Source organism: Panthera leo, chromosome E1 (genome assembly GCF_018350215.1).
Source record: "Panthera leo isolate Ple1 chromosome E1, P.leo_Ple1_pat1.1, whole genome shotgun sequence".
In the NCBI taxonomy this organism is placed as follows: Eukaryota; Metazoa; Chordata; class Mammalia; order Carnivora; family Felidae; genus Panthera; species Panthera leo.
In genome coordinates this window covers 60,472,029-60,493,376 of record NC_056692.1, presented here as the reverse complement: position 1 = coordinate 60,493,376, position 21,348 = coordinate 60,472,029, and the positions used below count along the sequence as shown (strand labels likewise).

Sequence of the window (21,348 nt, the reverse complement as noted above, 5' to 3'; positions counted from 1 at the left end):
GGTCCGGCCGTCCAGCTGCTGCGGGACTGCCTCCCGTTCCCTTTTCCGGAGAAGCAGCACGAGACTGCATGTGACGCACGCGTGTGGCGATGGGGAAGCTAGTCGGGAGCAAGAACTCGGGGGGCTGTGGAGCAAGGGCGACCCGGGGGCATTCGTGTGGCTGTGGTGTTTGTGCAGCACGTGCTCGCAGAGGAGAAAAGCTTTACAGCCCGTGTGCTGCCCGTTTTCACCCGGAGTTAGAGCCCCCTGAGCTGGGAGCTGCCTTCCAGACACCATCGACCTGTATCCACCTCGGCCCGGGCCCTGCGCACACGACCGAGAGGGTGGGCCTCGCTGGTGCGCTCCTGCTGGTGGCGTGTGGGTGCCACAGGCACTGCAGACCGTGGCCTTGCTTGAACCCGTAGGCCGGTAGTGCTAGGACCTCTTGCTTGGCGCGCTGGGGCCACTGGCCTTTGGCTTGGGCGGCCGTGGAAGAATTTGGCGCTTTCAGAGTCTTTTGAATCATAAACTGAAATAATTTAAAAAATAAACATAATTAAAAAAACTTATCTCTGAGAGAGAGAGACAGAGTGCGAGCAGGGGAGGGGCAGAGAGGGGGAGACACAGAATCCGAGGCAGGCTCCAGGCTCCGAGCTGTCAGCACAGAGGCCAATGGCGGGACCGGAACCCACAAACCGTGAGATCGTGACCTGAGCCGAAGCCAGACACTTAACTGGCTGAGCCCCCCAGGCGCCCCTAATTTTCAGCATATCAGAACTGTTGGCATCAAGAGGTAAAAGTGTTCAGGAGCCCCTGGCTGGCTCCCTCGGTGGAGTGTGCAGCTCTTGGTCTCAGGGTTGTGAGTTCGAGCCCCACGCTGGGGGAAGAGATGACTTTAAGATAAAATCTCTTGAAAAAAAAAAAAGAAGTAAAACTGTTTGGTTACTATTTAAAACGTATTGAAACAATCCCTACCATTGATTTAAAAGTACGTGAACCAGCCTTACGTATAACTTTTTCTCCTGCCCGAACTCCCATTTTTACCTGACTTCCTCAGGACCTTTGTCTGAATATAATGAATTTTTTTGCACTTCAGAAATTTGAACTCCGTCACCTCTAACAACAATATGTAGATTTACGTAAACTAAAAACGACATTGACCGGGGTCACCAGGCTTTAGGTGTTCTGAGAGGGTTCTAAGTGCAGGTCTTACGATAGTAGTACGTACTTTGCAAAACAACATACCATAAAATTCAGTAATTACTAAGTAAACTGTAAAGTCTCCTTAGGAACGCCCCTCTCATGAGGCAAGACGTCCCCACTTCAGTTTGCAAGCAAACTGGGTGGGGCTGGCCACCTCGTCACACTCACGGCCAGAGGGCAGCTAGGTGGGTTCTCTGCCGCATCTCCTGGGCTCTGAGCGCCTTCCGGTTACGTGCCTGGATCCACCTGCTGGCTTCTCGTCCGGAATGGTGTCGTGTCCTGTGTCTGCTGCTCACGGGGCAGCGCCTCCACGTCTGTGGCTGGCCACGTGTGTGCGTACGGTGAGCAGGACCGTCCACGTTCTCTGTTTCCAGAAGCTTAGATAAGAGGCTTTTTTAAGACTTACTCTGTGACCGTTGCATAGACCAGGTGTCTTTCCACTCAGCGACACTTTGTGTCTGGGAAGCTGGGACCTTGTGACTCGAGCACGTTTGCCAACACGATGTTTACACAGTAAGATGGTTTTTATTTTGTCGCAAGCTTTACCATTTCTCTCTAAGACCTCAAGCTTGCAGATTTAGGGAGAACGTTCACCAGACCACCTAAACGGCAAAACCCACCTTCGCTGTGAAACCATTAGCGGGTCAGGTGGCTCTGCGAGACCGCATCTCTTCATTTTTCAGTCCAAGCAAGTGAATTTGTCTGTGTTTGGAGGAGTGTCACTGAAACACCGAGAATTCTAGGACACACCTCGTAAGATGTCACGTCCTAAAGCGGTCCAGACGAAGGCAAATTCGCGCTAGTGTACTTGGCACATTTTAAAGCGCGTTATCGGCACACGCGGATGCTTCGCCTCGGAACCTGCCGTGGGATGATGCGGCGTCACAGGCGGCAGATGGGGCCACGGCGACGGAAGGATGGGGCCAGGCGGTGCAGTTGGAAATGACTACTCATTTCACCAGCCGTCACGATCGGACTTTCCTGGTTTGACGCAGAGAAGGGCATGTGCTGCCAGAAAGTGACAGGCACGGCAGCCAGCGTGCGTTCGTGTCTTTGCCGATAGAAGGTAGAAAATCCTGACCAGGTTGCAGGGTGGGTAAGATGAGGCTTGATTGTAGTTAGAACGAAAAGTACATAATGTGACCTGACAGAGAGGCTTCACCATTTCACTGGGAGATGCTGGTGGAATCTAAAAGAAACCACTAGAATTATATTTTTGGGGCTTTCAACTTTTCACTGAAACCAAGTGGAAGAAAAGCATAGAAAGGGCTGAGCGTTGCCAGTCAGATGTGCACACGACACCTGCCAATTTGGTGTGGGGTCAAGACGGGCGTCTGTTCTGGTGATGGGATTCTGGTAAGTTTGGCGTCTCCCAGCAGAGACAGAAGCGGCCGCCGTCCCCCGGTCCCCAGTCACAGGGAAGGCATCCGGGTCCTGGACCGATGGACAGTGACGGCCACGTCCCACCTTCAGGGGCTGCTAGGAAAACCGGTGAGGGTGCTAGTTATGCTGCTTTGCCGGAGCCCCGGCTTCCGGGGCTTTTCTTCCGGGGGTGCTGAGCTCCAGAGTCGGGCCAGGGGCCTCTCAGCCAGCGTCCACCCGGCGAGTGTCCACGCGGCTGGGGGGCTGGAGCTTCCTTGGCTGAGGACATGAGCACGACAGCCCCAGGTCCAGGGTACGAGCAGGAGCGAGGCAACCGCGGGCGAGGTGCCTGGGGACCGGAGCGGGGCCCACGCCGGCTGCCGGGGCACCTGCTTGTGTTTCAGGCACGAGGCGCTGGACCACCTGGCCCGGGAGAAGGACGCGGTGCTGGTGGCTATGAAGGGTGCCCACGTGGAGCAGCTGCAGGCGCTGGAGGCCAGGGCGCTGGAGTTGCAGGCCCACGGCGACAGCCTCGAGCTGCAGCTGCGCGGGGCGGAGCGGAGGCAGGCCGAGGCCTTGAAGGAGAAGGACGCCGCCATGGACAAGTGAGCGTGGGCGGGCGGGCGGGCCTGGGCGCGTTCCTGGGGCTCTCTGGTTGTTGTCTTCCACCGTTTCTCGTCCTTTTCTTTGTTTGAAATGGTGTCGTTGCTATGTACGCAGTCATTGTGGAAAAATACACACAACGTAAAATTTTCCGTCCTAACCACTTGAAGCCACAGTTCGCGGGCACGGAGCACACGCGCGTTCTTGTGTGCAGCCTCCACCGCCGTCCGTCTCCAGACTCTGTCTCGGAAAGTGGACGCTGTCCCCGCTAAACCCCAGCTCCCCCCTCCCCCTGCCCTGGGGCCCACCATCTCCTCTCTGTCCCTGTGAACTTGACTCCTGCAGGTCCCCCATGTGAGTGGGATCCTGTAATACCTGCCTTTTTGTGACTGGATTGTTCCACTTGCCGAGATGTCTTCAAGGTCCGTTCATGTAGCCTGTGATAGGAGTCCCTCCCTTTTTTTTTTTTTTTTTTTTTTTTTTTTTTATTTACTTTCAAGACAGCGTGAGCAGGGGAGAGGGGCAGAGGGAGAGAGAATCTTAAGCAGGCTCCACGCTTAGCTGGATCCCATGAGCCTGGGACCATGACCTGAGCCAAAATCAAGAGTCAGACACTCAACCAACTGAGCCACCCAGGAGCCCCAAAGATTCCCTTCTTTTTCATGGCTGAGTAATATTCCGTTGTGTGGATGGGATCATAGTTTCTTTTTCCGGTCATCTGTCAATGGACATTTGGCTCATTTCCACGTGTTAGCTATTGGGAATAGTGCTGCTGTGATCGTGGGTGTGCAAATACCTATTCAGGTCTCTTCTTAGAATTGTTTTGGGGATACACCAGAAGGTCAGTCGCTACATGGTGATTCTGCATTTAACTTTTGGAGGAACCACCGCCCTGTTTTCCACAGCGGATGCGCTGCTTTGCACAAAGATTCTAATTTCTCCATCAGCTGGTTTCTTCTTAAACCCATTTTTCTCCCCAGCATCTAAGCCAAGTCACGCCACGTAAGCAGCCGTGTTCGCCTGTGCAGTGTCCAGGCCGGCGTGTGTGCCCACGGGACCATTGGAACTGGACTCAGTCTCCTGGCTGCCAGTGAGGAAGAGGCTGTGTTTACTGACGATGGTTCAGACAGTTAAATCGGTCACTTCTAGGGTTCACCTTCCTTAGCAACTGGCTTTTCCTGTCTGTCTGGGAAATGTTTCTGGCTCTGCCGAGTTACATTTCCATTTTGGAGGACGATGGCTCTGACAACCACAGAATACAGGGAAGTCAGAGCTTATCCAGGAAGGTTTCCTTGGGTGGAGCGTGTGGTCTTGTTGTTTGATCTGTTCAATGCACGCAGCAGTGGTTGGAGAAGCAGAAGGGACAGCGTGATGGGCAAATGTGTTCCCGCTGTCCCTCCTGCTGGGAGGGCTCTGCCGGGCCCTTCACGTGGCCGCTGTCGGGATCTACAGCGCTGCCTCGCGTGGAGGCCGTGGGCCGGCCTCCTTCTGCCTGCACTCGCCTTGCAGCGCGTCCCTCCTTGTGTTCCTCCGTGCGACCCAGGGAGTGTGCTGTGGCCCAGTGCTGCCTGGGACCTCGCTGCCCGGGACAGTCCCTGCCCTTTCGTACTGAGACAGAGGCTGTTTGAAAACCAGCAACGAAAACAGCCCATATTTTGGGCTTGTTACTTCGGCCTATTTGTGATGATGAACGCCACAGTCGAGAAGCAGTGGCCCCAAGGTGGCTTTGAGAGAACCCGACCACACCCTGTGCCGCCATGTAACCCACGATAGAGAGGCACGGCAGGCCACACAGGCCGTGCCGCTTCCAGGGCCCACGGTCGAGGCGCAAAGAGATAGAGGGAATTATTTAACCCAGTGCATCCAAGATACTGTCGTGTTGCACCACATTAACAAGTAATCGGTATAAAAACTAATCATTTTTTACCTGACAAAAATTATTACTGAGATAGTTTGTATTGTTTCGGTGCTAAATGTTGAAGCCACATCTCGTTTCGGACCAGCCATGTGCTCGGGAGCTGTGTGTGGCCCGTGGCCCCATGTTGAACAGCACGGGCCTGAGTGCTTGACTGCGGGGGTCCAGGACCTGGAAGGGTGGATCCTCACGGTTCCAGAGTGCGGACCTCACGGGGCTGGGTTGTTCTTGGCACGTTGGAGCAGGAACCGGGATCACATTCGGGAGAGCAGCAGAACCCTCGCGGTATTCAGATACTTGGTAGGTGTTCGCTGGAAACTGAGAAGAGATAAAAATATAGTTCCAGAGTTCTGGCGACTTCTCTCGCGGTTCGGGAGGCCCGACACACACACGGACTTGGTAGGAGCAGCGTCCGGGAGAAGAGGAAGTCCGTACGGGACGTGCCTCTTGATGTTGTTTGAGGCCTGGGCGGGTGACTTCCCGGGCGGCCAGCTGCTCTGTTTCCCACCTGGAAAGTCAGAAAAAGCCCCAATGACCGGTTTACCTGCTGGCTGGCATCCTTTGCCCCTTAGAATAAAGTTGCTGGCGGGTGGGTGATGAGCACAGTTACACTTTAGAAATCCAGATCGGGTCCCGGGTGTTCTGTGTCCATCCAGCTTCTCCGTGACATGTGGCCGACAGCGTAGCCGGAGGAGATCGCGTACGTCCCCCGTCACGTCAGACACTACTCGGTGCCGAGGCCCAGATCCCGCGGGGATGGGGCTCCAGGGTAGCGCACACCGAGGGGCGCCCCCCAGAGCTTGGCCCTGGGGCCGAGCCCTCCTCTCCTGTCACCTGCAGGTGTCTCAACTGGTTTCCAACTTTTAGCAGCCCTTTGTGATCTTAGGACAGGTTGTCTTAGGTAAGAGGTCAATATGAGTTTGTACGGATTGTACTAGAAATAATTTGTTCAACGTATGTGAAGAAAAACGGACTTTTTCCTGTGGCTAAGAATGACGCTGGAAACTGTATACTCGACAGCCTTTCTTACTCCTTTGAGAATGTCTGTGACTCCAGATTTATTCCATGCTGTTTCCAGGCAGGTTAGCGGTACAGCCCGCGGAATCTTGAGGTCCACTGGTCAGCCTTGATTTCCTCTCGAGGTGTGGGTTCTGTGCCTTTCCCCGTAAGGATGGGGAAGGAAATGGGCCAGGGCCACAAACGGGGTGAACACACAGCAGGCGGCCTTTTGTGCGTCAAGGCTATCGCTTCCCTAGTTAGTATCTCTAGGTGTCGTTTTTCTTTTTGGGATATTTATCCAAGTGTAGTGATTCTACCAGGTGGCGTAGGGGTTCCTGTACAACCTCGTTTTACTGTTCAGTTTGAAAACCTGTAGGAGCGTCTCCATGTTGAGGGGCTGCGTGCGGCGTGGCCCAGGTGAGCCACACGGCACCACCTCAAGACCACAGGCTCCGCCAGCCTCCGTGGCTCGCCTTTCCCTGCACGTCTGGCACGGACCTGGCACGTCGTAGGTGCTCAGTCGACGGCTGGGTGGGTGGCATGGATGGTGGATACGTCTCGCGTGGGACCGTCTCCTGATCTAGGCAAGGAGGTCTCCACCCTGACGTGGAAGACACTCCGGTGTGCAGCGTACCCTTTGAGGGCTGCACGCGCGTGTGAGCCTGTGTGCTCGGGGCGCCGTGTACAAGAAAGCGCGAGCGAGCGAGCGGGCGAGCTCCACGCCCACGTTCACAGAGCTTCCCTCCTTCGTGCAGACTTCGTGAAGAGGCGTCGGCTCTAAAATCGGGCTGGGATGCCCAGGTCGCCCAGCTGTCCAAGGACCTGATCTCCAAGGACCTTCAGATTCAGGCGCTGCAGGAAGAGGCAGTGGAGCTCAAGGCACAGCTGGCCAGGTGCCAGCAGGACGTCGGAAGGTGACTGCCCCCGGGGACGTTCCCGAGATGCTCTTCTCGCTGTGCGCCCCGTGGGGGCCGGGTGCCATTCTGGGTGCCAAGGGTACAGAAGGGAACGGAGTCGAGGCCCTGGCCTCACATCCTATTGTGGGGAAAAGACGAGAAACAGGACAGAGAAGGGGAGTGTCTGGTTGTGAGAAGGGAGAGCCAGCAGGATGGGCTGATGGGGGGCGGCCAGCGGAGGCCTTTCCCCGGAGGTGGTGTCGGGTCTGGAGCCGGTGCCGCGGCAGCTCTCCTGCCCGGTCCTGTGTGGGGAAGCACCTCTCCGTGTGTCCTGTCCCACCCCCGTCTCTTCTCATCCAGTGGATGAACGCTGGAGTGAGGGTCACGTTCTCTTCCTTGAGGAATAGCTTAGATATGAGGAAACTCGTTTCGGCTGTGCGGTTGGAGTCCTGACCAGCATGAACACCTGTCAAGCAGGCCTGTAGTCAGGACCCGAAACCTTCCCACCGTCCGGCATGTCCTCACCGCCTCGCGGCCGCCGCCCACCTGCGCCGGCCCCGCCGCTGCGCGTCCCTTCTGCCCCGTCCGCGATTCCGTCTCAACGGACTCACGCAGCATCTGGCTTCCCGTGGTATTTATTCGGACATTAATTGCGGGTTTTCTGTTGTTCTGTCTCAGTTTGGGGAATTGGTGTCTTTCAGTGAGTTTGCCCGTCTCGTCGAATTGTTGACTTCAGTGGCATAAAATCGTGTACGGTGTTTGTGTGTTTCGTCTCTGACGTGTGCAGAGTCTGCGGTAACATCCACTCTTGTTTTGGAGGAGTCTGGCTGGAGGCGTATCCGTTGTATCGGTCTTCTCTTTAAGTCTATTTATTTTGAGAGAGAGCACGAAAGGGGGAGGAGGGGCAGAGAGGGGGGAGACGGGGAATCCCGAGCAGGCTCCACACTGACAGCACAGAGCCCGACGTGGGGCTTGAACTCACGAACCGTGAGATCATGACGTGAGCCGAGGTCAAGAGTCGGACGCTCAACCACCCAGGCGCCCCAGTCACGAAGTCTTTTATTAATGATTTGCATTTAGGGTTGTTATGGCTTCTTTTATTTATTTTATTTTATCTTGTTTTACCGATGTAAGTGGTCTCTGCACCCAGCGTGGGGCTCAAACTCCTGACCCCGATATCGGGAGCTGCACGCTTTTCTGACTGAGCCAGCCAGGCGTCCTGGGTTGCTGTGGCTTCTTGGTGACTGCCCCTCGATTAGCAGGAAGCAGCTGTCTTTATTCTGGATAGTCCTCCTCCTTGCTTGTCTGCTGTGTCTGATGTCAGTACGGCCACTTGGGTGCTTCCTGCCTGGTGTTTGCGTGCACACCCTTCCACGCACTGGCTCTGACTTGTGCTGAGGTCAAGTGCATTTCTTACCGACCGCGCGTGCTGTGTCTTGCTTTTCCTGTCTCCCCTGACAGCTCTGCCCATTCACTGGACCGTTTAGATCATTTGATTTAATGCCAGGATTGATGTGTTTGGGTTTAAATCGCCAACCTCCAGTTGGTTTTATATTTTCCTCGTATTTTTTGTTCCTTAATTTTTCTGCCTTTTAAAAACTCAGTCGAGGGGGTGCCTGGCTGGCTCAGTTGTTTAAACGTCCAGCTCTCGGTGTCAGCTCAGGTCATGATCTCACAGTTTGTGAGTTTAAGCCCCACATCAGGCTCTGAGCTGATAGTGGGGAGCTGGCTTGGGAGTCTGTCTCTCCCTTTCTCTCTGCCCCTCCCCTGTTCGTTCGTTCTCTCTCTCTCTCTCTCTCTCTCTCTCAAAAATAAACAAATAAATTTAAAAATAAATAAATAAGTGGATAAACAGTTGAGTGTTTTTTAGGATTCCATTTTATTTCCACTGTTGTCTTATATAAACTTTTTTATTTATTTCATGGTTGTTCTAAGATTCACAGAATGCATAGTTTGCCGTTAATAATGTCTAGCTCTTTGTACGTAATACAAAATCCTTACGACGTCCTGTTTCTCTTCACTCTCCTTTGCTGTTGTCGAACATTTACTTTTGTGTGCGTATATAATTACATACGTTGTTTTTGTTGCTTTGATCCGATAATGTCCTTTAATTAAAGACAAAAATTGAAAGAAAAGCTTTATGCTTTTTCCAATATTTATTTCTGATGGCTTTTCATTTTTTAAAAATCAAATTTAGGGTCACCTGGGTGGCTCAGTAGTTTAAGTGTCTGACTCTTGGTTTCGTCTCAGGTCACGATCTTGTGGTTTGTGAGTTTGAGCCCCACTTTGGGCTCTCTGCTGACAGCACAGAGCCTTCTTGGGATTCTCTCTCTCTCTCTCTCTCTCTCTCTGTCTCTCTCTCTCTGCCCCTCCCCTGCTCACGTGCTCTCTCTCAAAAATAAAAAATTTTTAAAAATTAAAAAAAAACCAGTGAAATTAGAGAAAAGTCAAGTTGAAAGTTTCCATAAGGTGTAATCTTTCTTCAGCCCCCAGACGTCCTTTGACGTCCCTCCCAGCGCAGCCTTGCACTCAGCCCGTTTGTCCGAATTTCTTTGCCTTATCTTTCTGAAGCGTGTTATTACTCGACGGAAAATTCCAGGCTGGTGGTGTTTTCTTCCCGTTGAAGACGACTTGTTCTCTCCTGGCACTCGTTGTTTCTCAGGAGGGTTCCGCAGGCACCCTTTGTTCCTCCACACGTGTTGTGCCTTTTCCTCCCGATTCGTGTTTTTCCCTTTATCGTTGGTTTGTGGTGATTTGATTGTTCGTGTCTGTAGGTGAGGTTCTGCGTGCGTCGCCTGCCGCGGTTTCCACCGGCCTTTCTCTGCTTGCCCCCTTTCTCCTGGGAGTCCTAGGTGCCCGTGCGTTAGCATCCCCTCGGTCAGTCCCACTGAGGCTGAGGAGTTTTCATTTTCACCTTTCTCCGTCTTACGTGTGTGGTTGCTTTCTGTTCCCGATCATATTCACGACGCGGTCCCATCCCTCTTGTTTCCAGGCCGTTCTCGCTTCCTTGCGCCTCTCGCCAGGCCCGCTGGTCGGATGCAGTGCCCTCGTGCGGAGAGCGTCGGGGCTTGTCCGCTTCCTCCCGCACGCGCCGCCTTCTGTTCCGGCCGCAGCCGGTGGCGGCACAGAGCCTGCACACGGCGCCCCTCAGGTCCCGACCGTCGGGGCCTCGCGCGGCCCGCGGCTGCTTCCGCAAGGCCGGCAGGAGCCCCCCCTGCAGCGGGCAGGACGGGGTCTTCCAGGGCCTCACTAAACGGGGGCCGCCTGTCCCCCGCGCTCTCGCCCGGTCACACTCGGGAGACGTGTGCAGAGGCCCCCGCCGCGCGGCGGGCGAGAAGTCCAGGGCCGGGCTGGCGCTCGCTCTCTCACCCTCAAGTTTGCTCCCCCCACCTCCCCCCGTGCCCACTGCACACGGCGTGCGCTGCCCCGTTCCAGCCCAAGGACGCGCGTGCCCCCATGGCGCCGGGTTTCCTCCTGTGTCCCCTCCGCTGGGACCTCTGCAGACCCGCGTTCCGTGGACGTGGGGCTGCTGGCTTTCGGAGGTCTCTCTCTGGCCTTGCGGCTCCGTGCGCTCTGTGCTGCACACGCCCCCGAGCTCTCCGGGGTCGCTCTCCGCGGCTCCGGGACCCTCGCACCTTCTCCAGTGGAGGCAGCTTTCGTGCTTTTCCTCAAGTTTGTTCGTTTCTTCCCTTCTCTTTCTTGGTTCTTCTCTTTCTTGAGGTTGATCTTCCGTGCTGCTGGTCTCCTCGGTTCCCGGGCGTCCCTGCTGTCTGCCCGGCTCTGACCCCGAGGCTCCCCGTAGACTCCACTTATCCTCCGTGTCTACACGGCAGAGACTCGTCCCGGCTGCCGTGCCGCGAGACCGTCGCGTGTCAGCACGCGCGGGCCAACACGGGCCGGCCCAGCGGGGCCCCGGGAGGGACCCGAGTGCGGGCGGTGGCGCCTCCCCGCGCTCTGCCACCTGCCACACGCCTTCGCTTCTCACGTGCGAGGGGACGGGCCTCAGGAGGACGTCGGCGTCCCCGCAGGTACAAGCAGCAGCTGCTGGCGGCGGTGGAGCGGGAGCGGTGCCTGCACCGCGACAAGGTGCAGCTGGAGCTGGACTGGCGGCACCGCTGTGACAGTCGCGAGAGGGACCACTACCGCGCGTCTGAGGACTTGCTGCAGGCTCTGACTGCCGCGCGGGACCAGGTCTGTGCCCCGCGTGGCCCTCGCACTCCTTCCTGCGCTGTGGCACCGGTGGCGGGGGGGGGGGGGGGGGGGGGGGGGGGGGGGGGGAGGCGGCTCTGGGCTCGCGAACCCCGCCGAGCAGTTTGACTCACAACAAAAATTACGGCAGCGGAAGGTGTCCCTGTCCTGCCCACCAGCCTTTTACCCGTTTGTTTCTTTTAGAGAGAGTGAATGCACGTGAGCAGGGAACGGGCAGAGAGAGAGAGAGAGAGAGAGACAGAATCCTAAGTAGGCTCCAGGCTCTGAGCTGTCAGCTCAGAGCCCAACATGAGGCTCAAACCCACAAACCATGTGGTCGTGACCTGAGCTGAAATCAAGTCAGTCGCTCAACAGACTAAGCCACCCAGGCGCCCCCGGCTGTTTTATTTTTTATGGCGTCAGCCTGTTTCCCATTGAGAAAACAGCGCCAGGAGGATCCCTGCCCGCTGTGCACAGGGGACCGGGCGGAAAGGGCCGCACCCCGAGCCTGGTGCTGCCGCCCGGCCAGCCCCGACCGCCGCCTGGTCCTGGGCCGGGGGGGCCGCTCCCTCACGCGCCTGCTCTCTGCTCCCAGGGGCCTCGTGACTCGACTCTTCCGACACGAACCGACTCCCCCGTGTCTCCCCAGGTTGCTGCCAAGCTCCAGGAGACAGAGCGGACGCTGTGTGACCGGGAGGTGGTGCTGAAGGCCTTGACCCTTGAGAGAGACCGGGCCGTGCAGGCGTTGAGGACACGCGGGCCTCTTCCTGAGAAGGAGGTGCGGGTCGGCACGGCCGCCCCCCGCCCTGAGCCTCCCCCGGGGACGCCCCTCCCTAGCCCTCCTCTGCGCCTCCCCCGCGCCCCCAGCCGTGGTGGTGGGAGAGCGGTCCCAGCGGCACCCGGTCTCCTCAGGCGTCGGCACGACGGGGGCCAGTCTGACACCTGAAGGAGCTGAGGTGACTCTGGACTCAGAGTCCAGATTTCAAGCGGACCCCACGTTGAAATCTCAGACCCCGCCTTCGGACGTCACACCGCGCGGACGCTTAGCGTGAGGTCGTGTCTCATCCGCGGAGCTGTCGCGGCAGGTCGCCGTGTGCCGCCATCCCGCCATCCGGGTGCTGCCCGAGAGCCTCGTCTGTGGCCCTGGGTCCTCTGACGCCGAGGCCGGTGCCGCAGCCCCAGAGACGCAGGGACCCCGCGTAACGGTGTGCAAGGAGCGGAGCTGGGCTGCGAGCCCGGATGCCCGAGGGCCACGGTCGGTGGGGGGGGGGGGGGGGGGGGGGGGGGCAGCCTGAGGCTGGGGCGGCGAGAGCAGGAGGGGCTGGTGGGGGAAGACTCCTCCAGGCCTGTGAAGAGTTCTCGTTTCTTGTTTTATATGCAGCGAAACGCACAGACCTTCAGGGCACAGGTCCGTGAGTTTGACGTGAAGGACCCATGGGCCCAGCCCTCCAACAAAATGCAGAGCATGTCTGTCACCCTGGAAAGTTGGCCGCACCCCTTCCCGTTGGCCCCCTGCTCACCCCAAAGGCAGCAGCCGCTTGGACTTCTAGCTGGTTGTAGGGACCCGGGTGGGCAAGGTTTGCTCTAAGTTGATGCAGTGGCCACATGTCTGTAGACCCGGCTTCTAACCGGTATTAAGATGTTGGCAATTTGGCTCAGTCGGTGGAGGGTGCAGCTCTTGACCTCAGGGTCGTGAGTTCGAACCCCACACTGGGTACAGAGATCACTAAAGAAAAAGGGTATCCGTGACTTGTCCTAACCTGTGTGCAGAAGCCAGGACCTCTACTTGTCTCAAGGGTTTTAGGTTCTACCACAGAGTCAGAGGGGACATTTGATGATTCTGTCATGGTCCCTCGTGAGAATTGTCAGAACGCAGGAAATGGATCCCGTGTCTGTGTGGGCATCTGGGCAGGAGCCTCTGCCCCAGAGAGAACGTGGTGCTGGAGGCGGAGGTTTCTTCAGGCCTCGGCATCACAGGGTGGGAAGGCCCGTGGGGAAGGATCAGCGGGTGGCGGGGACACCGGTGTCCTTCCTGCCACGTCGCTGGCCCCAGAGCCAGATCACTTCCTCATTTTAAAAGTTGTAAATAAGGCTTCCTGTCCTGCTAGCTTTGTCGGTTTTGGTGCCGACTTTGGAGAATTCAGCGTGCCATCAGACATCCAGGAGGATATCTCAGGGTGCAGCAAAGGGCTCTTTTGTGACTGAAGCCTGGGTCTCTCCGGGGAGGTCAGAACTAACAGGTTAGACTTTATCCCAGAGACACGCGGCTTCACCCGTGGTGTCTGAGCCACCTGACATACAGCCGTGGCCGTTTTCTCCCCACACAGATCTCGCTGACGGATAGCTGGCCAGAGCCTGACGCTGACTGAGATGCCTGTGGGTTGCACGGTGGCCCCGAGGGGACAGGCTCCAGTCCTAGCCGCCAGCTCTTTGAGATGCAGCCTTACTTGGAAATAGGGTCTGTGTGGATGTAACCAGTGCAGACGAGGTCACGCTGGAGCAGGGTGGGCCCTAATCCAATATGACCGGCCTCCTGATAAAAAACACCACGTGGAAGACAGAGACGCAGGGAGAGGGCCACGCGCCAACAGAGGCGGAGGTGGGAGTGGCGTGGCCCCAAACCAAGGGACACCAGGGTTCTCTGGTAAACACTAGAAGCTGGAGGAGGGAGGAAGGAGTCTCACCAGAGTCTCCGAGGTTTGCTCCCAGCCTGAGGCGTGTGCCCCGTAGCGAACCCCGGCCCGTCGTGGGGCTCGCCTCGGGGCCCCTGAGGGAAGCCGTGTCGCCGGGCCGCTGGGAGGTCTGGGAAAAGCCCACACGGGAAGGTGCCGGCCTGACCCTGCCTCGGACCCCATCCTCCTGGTCCCAGGGCCGTTTGTTCAGTAGTCTGACCTCCGTCCCTTCACGAAAAGTCACTCAGCCAGTTGTGCCGGGTGACGGAGCCGGGTGACGGAGCTTCGGAAGTGCTCGGGAAGACCTTCCCAGCGGGGCAGCCTCTCCCACCCGCCGTGTCAGCCGGTGGGGGGGGGGGGGGGGGGGGTCGCGTGCAGACCGGGCCCCGCCTTCTTGCACCGAGGCCACGTGGGCCAGGCCGTGGGTGCGCAGCTCCCGTCCTCGCCGGCGGTGGCCCGTGCTCGTTGCGGAGTGGGGTGGGGGGACCCGGGGCCTCTGGCCGTGCCCTCCGAGGACGGCACTCAGCCCGCGGTTGGTGTTCGAGGCGGGCTGGGCGCCGGGAGTCCCGCCGAGAAGGTTGTAGCCCGCCAGCCACGCCGAGAAAACCCTTCACTCCTGTCCACAAACGCGCACACATTTGACCCCGTGTCGGGGGCCGGGAGCCAAGGCAGGCGGGACGCGGCGGGACGCGCCCCAGGGCTGTGTGCAGGCACCAGCTGGCGTGCCCCCGCGGTCTCAGAGCCGGGACCGGGGTTGGGAGCTGTGCGCTGGTCGGGCTGACACGGTGGGATGAGCCTCTGATGCGATCCCTGCAGGAGGCGGGGCGCCTGTACTCCCGCTTCGTGGGTGTCAGCACGTCGGTGCCGAGGCTGCCTCGCGGGCATAGAGGCGGGTCCTGGGCAAATACGAGGTCAGGGGCAGCGGGCGGGGTCTCTAAGGAAAAGTCGGGGGGATGAGCCGTCAGGTCCCCGCTGTGCCGCCCGGCTGCGTCTTACCTGTGTGGCGGCCCCTTCCCACTGGCACCGCTCGGGCACGGAGGTGCGCGTGGGGCCTCAGCGGGGACCGCGTCAGTCACGCCCCCGGTGGTAATCCCAGGCTCCGGAGGGCAAGCCCTCCCCGTGCAGAGCTGCAGGGGAGAGAACGCAGCCCGGGCCACGGAGGCTCTGGCGCCACGCGACGTCACAGGTGAGGTCGTGCCTCCTGGAGCTGGCTGGGCTGCCCGGGGGTTTTGGGGCTGATGCTGTCGTTCCACTTCATAGACGAGGAAGCCAAGGCCCTGTGAGGGTGGTCCCTGCCCCACGTGTGGCGGAGGGACGTTTGAGCGGGGCCAGGCCAGCGCCAGGGCCGTCGGGTTCTGCTGTCGTGCCCGCGCGGGAGCAGCTGGGAGGTTTTGCCCGGCAGCCACGGAATGCCGTGGCGGGCACGAGAGCAGGAAAACAGGTCGCCCCTCCTGTCAGCAGTGTGAGCGGCGAGCGGGGGGCAGAGGAGTCGGGGCTGGAAGGCAGGGCAGGTGCAGAGCAGAGCCCGCGAAGGCCTCGACGCCTCGACGAGGGGTGTGGGAAAGCTGGGTCCGCGCTCAGTAGAAGAGCTGGCTTCCTTCTGGAAGGAGAGGGAACGTGTGGCCACTGCGGGAATTCGACAGTTTCAGTTTAGGGGAGTGGCCTTGGGGACCAGGTGGACCCGGGGCCCAGCTCGGCTCCCGTGTGGCCTCCGTGGCCTCCGTGGCGCTTTTGTGAGATGCGAGCGAGTGCCTGGAGCGGGGTGGTGGGTTGAGCACGTGGCGGCAGCACGGACAGCGTGGTGGTCGGGTCACCCCTCGTTAACTCGAGCGTCACTTCCTGCATCTGATGCGGGCTCTTTGCGAAGCATTAAAGGGGGCCTGGGACCCAGCACCTGGCCCGCTGCTGGCACCAGCTGGGGGAGCCCGCTCGCGGGGCATGGGGGGCGTGTTACCACTCCTGAGGACATGGAGGTCGCACATGGTCGCACCGTGCAGGTGTTCTGGTGTTTTCTTTTTTATTTTTTTTATTAAAAAAAAATTTTTTTAATGTTTATTCGTTTTTGAAAGAGAAAGAGAGCATCAGCAGGGGAGGGACAGAGAGAGAGGGACACACAGAACCCCAAGCAAGCTCTAATCTCTGAGCTGTCAGCACAGAGCCCAACGCGGGGCTCGAACTCACGGACGGTGAGATCATGACCTGAGCCTAAGTCGGACGCTCAACCGACTGAGCCACCCAGGCACCCTCTGGTGTTTTCCTAGTTACTGCTCTCTCTGGATCTCGGTATGTGTTCCTGTGCACGTGCTGTTTCTATATAGTCTGTGTTGCGCTGTGTAACTGGGATTCCTTTTTTTCATTTCTCCAATCATTATGTTTCATGTCATTGTAATTCTTCAAGACGCTTTGCAAATGGTTGTGTATTTTACCGTGTGGCCCTCCTCTTCCCAGCGGCTGCTGAGGTGACTGGCACCTGTCACCCTAAGGCTGCACAGGCACGTGGGTGCCTCCCTCTGAGCTCGGTAGCAGCTCACCTTCTTGGGTAGTGAGGTGCCGCAGGGCCGGCCAGAGCCCTCCTGGTGCAAGCAGAGGGGGGCCAGCCACCAGCCGGAGAGTGAGGAACTACCTTGTGTGTGTGTGTGTGTGCACGCGCGCACGCGCGCCCATGGCACCCTGGGGCGGCCCACCTGCCTGCTCGCAGGGTCAGCGGCGGCAGGCAGGGAGAGGGGTTGCAGGGGAGGAGGCCGGCGCTGTCTGTGGGAGGGGGGCCCTGCAGGGGAGGAGGCTCTGTCTGGGGGGTGGGGGGTCCCTGCAGGGGAGGAAGCGGGCGCGGTCTGTAAGTGCACATCCCTGAAGGTGGGGGCCCTTCCGGGGCTCATGCAGGCCAGGCCAGGCCACAGGGCTCAGTTACCTGCCCCCTTGTGTCGGGCACCCCGGTCCTGTGCTGGCATGGCGGCAGACGCTGGCTTCCTGGAACTCGTCTGATTTTCTGGTTGTTTGCAGCCAGAAGCAGGTCCCGCTGCGGTGAATCCTGGTGGTCAAAGGTAGCGGCCTGTCTCGCTGTCGTTTGGAAGGACACAGGCACTGACTGTAGGATTCCGAGGCGGTAGGGCTTTTTCCTTCCTGTGTCTCGGGGCTCCCGGTGGCTCTTGTGAGAAGTTGGCAGAAACCTCGTATTTGCCCCTGTGCATGCCACCTAATATGCTGTGTTCCTCGGATTGCTTTTCTGGTCCTTTTTTCTCTTTATCTGTGATTTTTTTAGCAAGTTGATTATGATGTACTTTTTGGTATGATTTTCTTTGTGTTTATTTTGCTTTGGGTTTCAGTGGGCTTCTTGGGTCTGTGGACTTGTTTTCATCAAATTTGAAAATATTTTGGCCAGGGGCACCTGGATGGTTCCGTCGGTCAAGCGTCCGACTTTGGCTCAGGTCATGATCTCATGGATCGTGGGTTCGAGCTGAACGTCAGGCTCTGTGCTGGCCGCTCGGAGCCTGGAGCCTGCTTCAGATTCTGTGTCTCCCTCTCTCTGTCCCTCCCCTGCTTGCTCTCTGTCACGTGCTTTCTCTCTCCCTCAAAAATAAATAAACGTTGAAAATATTTTGGCCAATATGTCCTCTGCCTCCTGTATCTGGGTTCTTGGGTCCTTGCCCTGAGCCGGCTCCATGCTGTTCTCAGGGTCACCAGGCCTCTGCTGACTCTCTTTTTGGCCTTCCCTTCTGCTTGGCTGAATGCTTTCTGTTGCTGTGTATCCACACTCACTGACCCTTTCTCCTGTGACGTCTGGTCTTAGGCCGCCTCTCTAGTGAATTTTTTTTTTTAATTTTTTTTTTAATGTTCATTTATTTTTGAGACAGAGAGAGACAGAGCATGAACGGGGGAGGGTCAGAGAGAGAGGGAGACACAGAATCTGAAGCAGGCTCCAGGCTCTGAGCTGTCAGCACAGAGCCCGATGCGGGGCTCGAACTCACGGACCGTGAGATCATGACCTGAGCCGAAGTCGGACGCTTAACCGACTGGGCCACCCAGGTGCCCCGTGAATTTTTTTTTTTTTTAAGTTTATTTACTTAGAGCATGAGCAGGGGAGGGGCAGAGAGAGAGAGAGACGGAGAGAGAGAGAGAGAATCCCGAACAGGCTCTACCTCGTCAGTGCAGAGCCTGACACGGGGCTTGAACCCACAAACGGTGAGATCGTGACCTGAGTCGAAATCGAGAGTCAGACGCTTAACTGACTGAGCCCCTCAGGGGCCCCTCCAGTGAATTTCTTATTTCAAATAATATCTTTCTCATCTCTGCAGAGGCCGTTGTGTTCTTGTCAAATTACCTCCTGTTCCTCTTCCTTTCACGTTCCTGTTTTTCTTCAAACCCTTGAGCATATGTATACCTACAACCGTATCGAAGTCGCGGGCACCACTGGGAGCATCTTCACGGCTGGTCTGTGTTGTAGCACGCGCTAGACTGCATTCCTGTGTGGCTTCGTACTCTCTGTTGTGTCACGTCTTTAATTCACCCACGCGTCTGTCCATCGGTGGACATTTGCGTTTGCGCACCCTGGCTGCTGTGAAGACTGCTGCCGTGAACGTGCGTGTACATGTTTTCACGTGGACATAACGTTTTCTGTTCTCTGGGCATACGCCTCGAAGTGGAATTGCCGGGTTGTGTAATCACCTCCGCGCTTAATCTCTCGAGGACCGCCAGGCGATTTTCCGCGGCGGCGCCCCATCTTTCACCCACAGGCCTCCGCATCCGTTCACCTTCCCAGCGGGCAGGGGTCCCACGTCGTCTCTCTCCCTGCCGGCACTTGTTCTTGCGTCTTTTCCACGGCAGCCGCCCTGTGGGTGGCTGACGGTTTTGCGACTGAAAGGGAAGGGGCCCCCGATTTCTCAGTAAGCGCTCCCGGTGGCGAGCAGCAGTCTTGTCTTTGTGACACCTGGAAGGAGGGGGCTTTCATCGCCCCATCAGTCTAGATGGAAGGTTCCCCCAGCCTGGAGGGCAGACGGGTGGGCAGAGCCTTGGACGGGCAGCAAACCGTGGGTTTCTTCTTTTTTTCTTAAGGGACTTTTATGTTTATCCATTTATTTGGGGGGTGGGCAGCAGAGGCGGGGGGGAGAGAATCCCAAGCAGAGACAGCCAGGCGCGCCTGTGGGCTTCTTCTGTAGCTGTAACCATTTTCTTTCTTTTTGTGCTTGACAGGTGCTCCTAAGGCATCGTGAAGAAGAAGTAAGTGAAAGTTTTCCATCTAGTGAGATCCAGAGGCTCCAGGAGCAAAACGCAAGCTTACGACGTGCTGTTGCGGAGATGAGGGAGGAAATGGAGACCCTGAACGACCAGGTTCTTCCTCCTGAGCAGTCAGGGGGTCAGGCCTCTGACCCCGCACAGCCCCTTCCAAAGGCAGCAGCTGAGGCCGCGGCTCCTGGTGAGCCGGAGCGGGGGCAGGGAGAATGGGGAGGGGACAGATCTCCAGTGGGTCCAAAACATGCTTCACTTGGAGTCTCATAGATGAACATCCGCTCTGACGAATTCAGAGTATGATAGAGGCTTCTCCTCCAAAGGAAGGGATCTTAATGTCCACGTTTATACGTAGAACAGCAACTTTTTATCGATAAAGTGGCAGAAAGAAGGGAAGGATGTGTACTTGGCACTTGGAGCCTGGAGGCCACTTGCATGGGGAGGGGAGTGGGCACTGTGTTCTCCAAGAGGCGGGCTGTGCAGGCTGGCGGATACCAGGCCTCTCCTCGGGGCCTGTGCCGTAACGGAGCTGGGCTCCCCCCACCCCTCCTGTGCACCGTTAAGAGGGGCCCCGGAGCGGTCCTGAGCGGAGGGCGCCAGCTCACGACTCCACGCCTGAGACTCGTGCTTCCGTGTACGCAGGCTCATGGGTCTGAGGGAGCGCAGGGGCGCAGCCATCCTCAGAGCGCGCCCGGCACCAGAGGGGAGGGGGGCACTGGGGCCAGGACGGGTGTGGGAGGCGGGGCGGGGGGAAGAGCGGGACAGCGGGAGGGAGCCCTATCTTGTGACGGGCGAGGGGAGTGTAACGCGTGTGCCGGTGTATTTATTGGGTTGTTTTGCGGCAGATTACATCATGGTCCTCGAAACAGAAATCAGAAATCTGAAGCATAAATTTAAAACCCTGGAAGGACAGGTAGAAGATGTGTTAGATCCTTCGAAGATGTCCTCATCTCACTCTGACGTTCAAGCCAGCGTCCACCTCTTGGCCGAAGTGCCTGGTAAGAGTCCTTGTCTTGTCCTGTTGAATGCTTTGTTCCAGGAACACTCTGGTTTCTGCATCTGTTTTACATCGTTTTAATTGAAATATAAACCCCCAGAAAGTCCACAAAATGCAAACGCACGCATCAAGGAAAGATCGCAGACTACAGGTCCCCCCCCCCCTTCCCGGCACCCAGGCAAGGGTCCCCATGCCACCCATTCTCAAAGTGTTTACACTCGTTTACCTCTCCGGGTGGGCACCTCCCTGCCCCACCCCTGCTCTGGCGCCACGCAGACACCCCCTTGCCCGGCTGGGCGCTGGCCCAGTGGAGAGCCCTTCTAGGGGGATGGACGCGTCCCACCGGCTGGTTTCTGGGGCTGACTGTGTAGGAAGACAGGTGAAGGAGTGGGATGCTCCACCTACAGATCAGCTCGTCTCCAGCCAGGGGCCTGCTTGCGTTCCCAGTGCTGGCATCTTTTATGTCTTTTCCTTATATTACTTTTCCAGGCCAGAATCTCCAGTATGGTGTTGGTAATGGCTGACTTTCTTCCTGACTCCAGAGAAAAATTTCAACATTTGACTTTAAAGCCGCTAAAGGTTTTTTGGGGCACAGGGCCAGATTAAGGAAGTTCCTTTCTATTCCTGCTGTAATACATGGTTGTTTTTTATCATGCTTCTGCCAGTTTTTGCTTACTGTGTTTTGGAGCTTTGTTGTTGGTTGCATACACGTTTAGAGTTTCTGTGTTTGTAAGAGGGGACCGGCCCTGATAGCATCACGTAATGATCCTCTTTACCTGTTAGGGGTGCAGTGCTCTAAAGCGTGCTCTGTCTAGTATTAATCACATCACTCCAGCTTCCTTTTGATTAGAGTCTGCTTGGTGTATCTTTATAATCCTTTAACTTTTAACTCCTTATATTGTGGTAAAGTCCCCTTCCTGAGGAAAAATAAAATACCTCAAGGTAACCTGGCTATGTGTGTACATGACAAAATCCCTCATGACCTTGTAACATGAGACCACTTAATCAGAGTGCATGTTTGCATGTTACCATATATGGGAGACAAAGAAGTAGAAAATATGTAAAAACTATGCCACGTGGCATTCAGGGGCTCATTTCTTCGGGTACAAACCCAACTGAACAGTGCTAGCACAAATAAAGTTGCTTCCGGAAAGAAAAGCCTGGGTGTCAGACTCTCTGTGCGAGAATCTTGCTACAGCATCACATTTGAAATGAATTTCTTGTAGGCAGCATATAGGCAGGTCAATTTTTAAAATCCATTTTGCTAATTAAAAAAAATTTTTTTTCAGTTACGGTTTTCATTCTTTTAAT

The 21,348-nt window shown here is 57.0% G+C and overlaps 1 protein-coding gene across 10 annotated transcripts in view; it reads left to right on the top strand.

The window, feature by feature from the left end:
* The window catches only part of CCDC57 (coiled-coil domain containing 57), a 101,838-nt gene that overhangs the window by 22,559 nt on the left and 57,931 nt on the right, over window positions 1-21,348 (top strand). For 9 of the 10 annotated variants that reach the window (XM_042917194.1, XM_042917188.1, XM_042917192.1 and 6 more), the window contains 6 exons: window positions 2,949-3,149; window positions 6,817-6,975; window positions 10,986-11,148; window positions 11,795-11,923; window positions 19,005-19,227; window positions 19,886-20,038. In XM_042917194.1, coding sequence (XP_042773128.1) covers window positions 2,949-3,149; window positions 6,817-6,975; window positions 10,986-11,148; window positions 11,795-11,923; window positions 19,005-19,227; window positions 19,886-20,038 — 1,028 coding nt within the window. The remainder of the gene's footprint in view (window positions 1-2,948; window positions 3,150-6,816; window positions 6,976-10,985; window positions 11,149-11,794; window positions 11,924-19,004; window positions 19,228-19,885; window positions 20,039-21,348) is intronic. The other variant, XM_042917196.1, reaches the window with a different exon arrangement.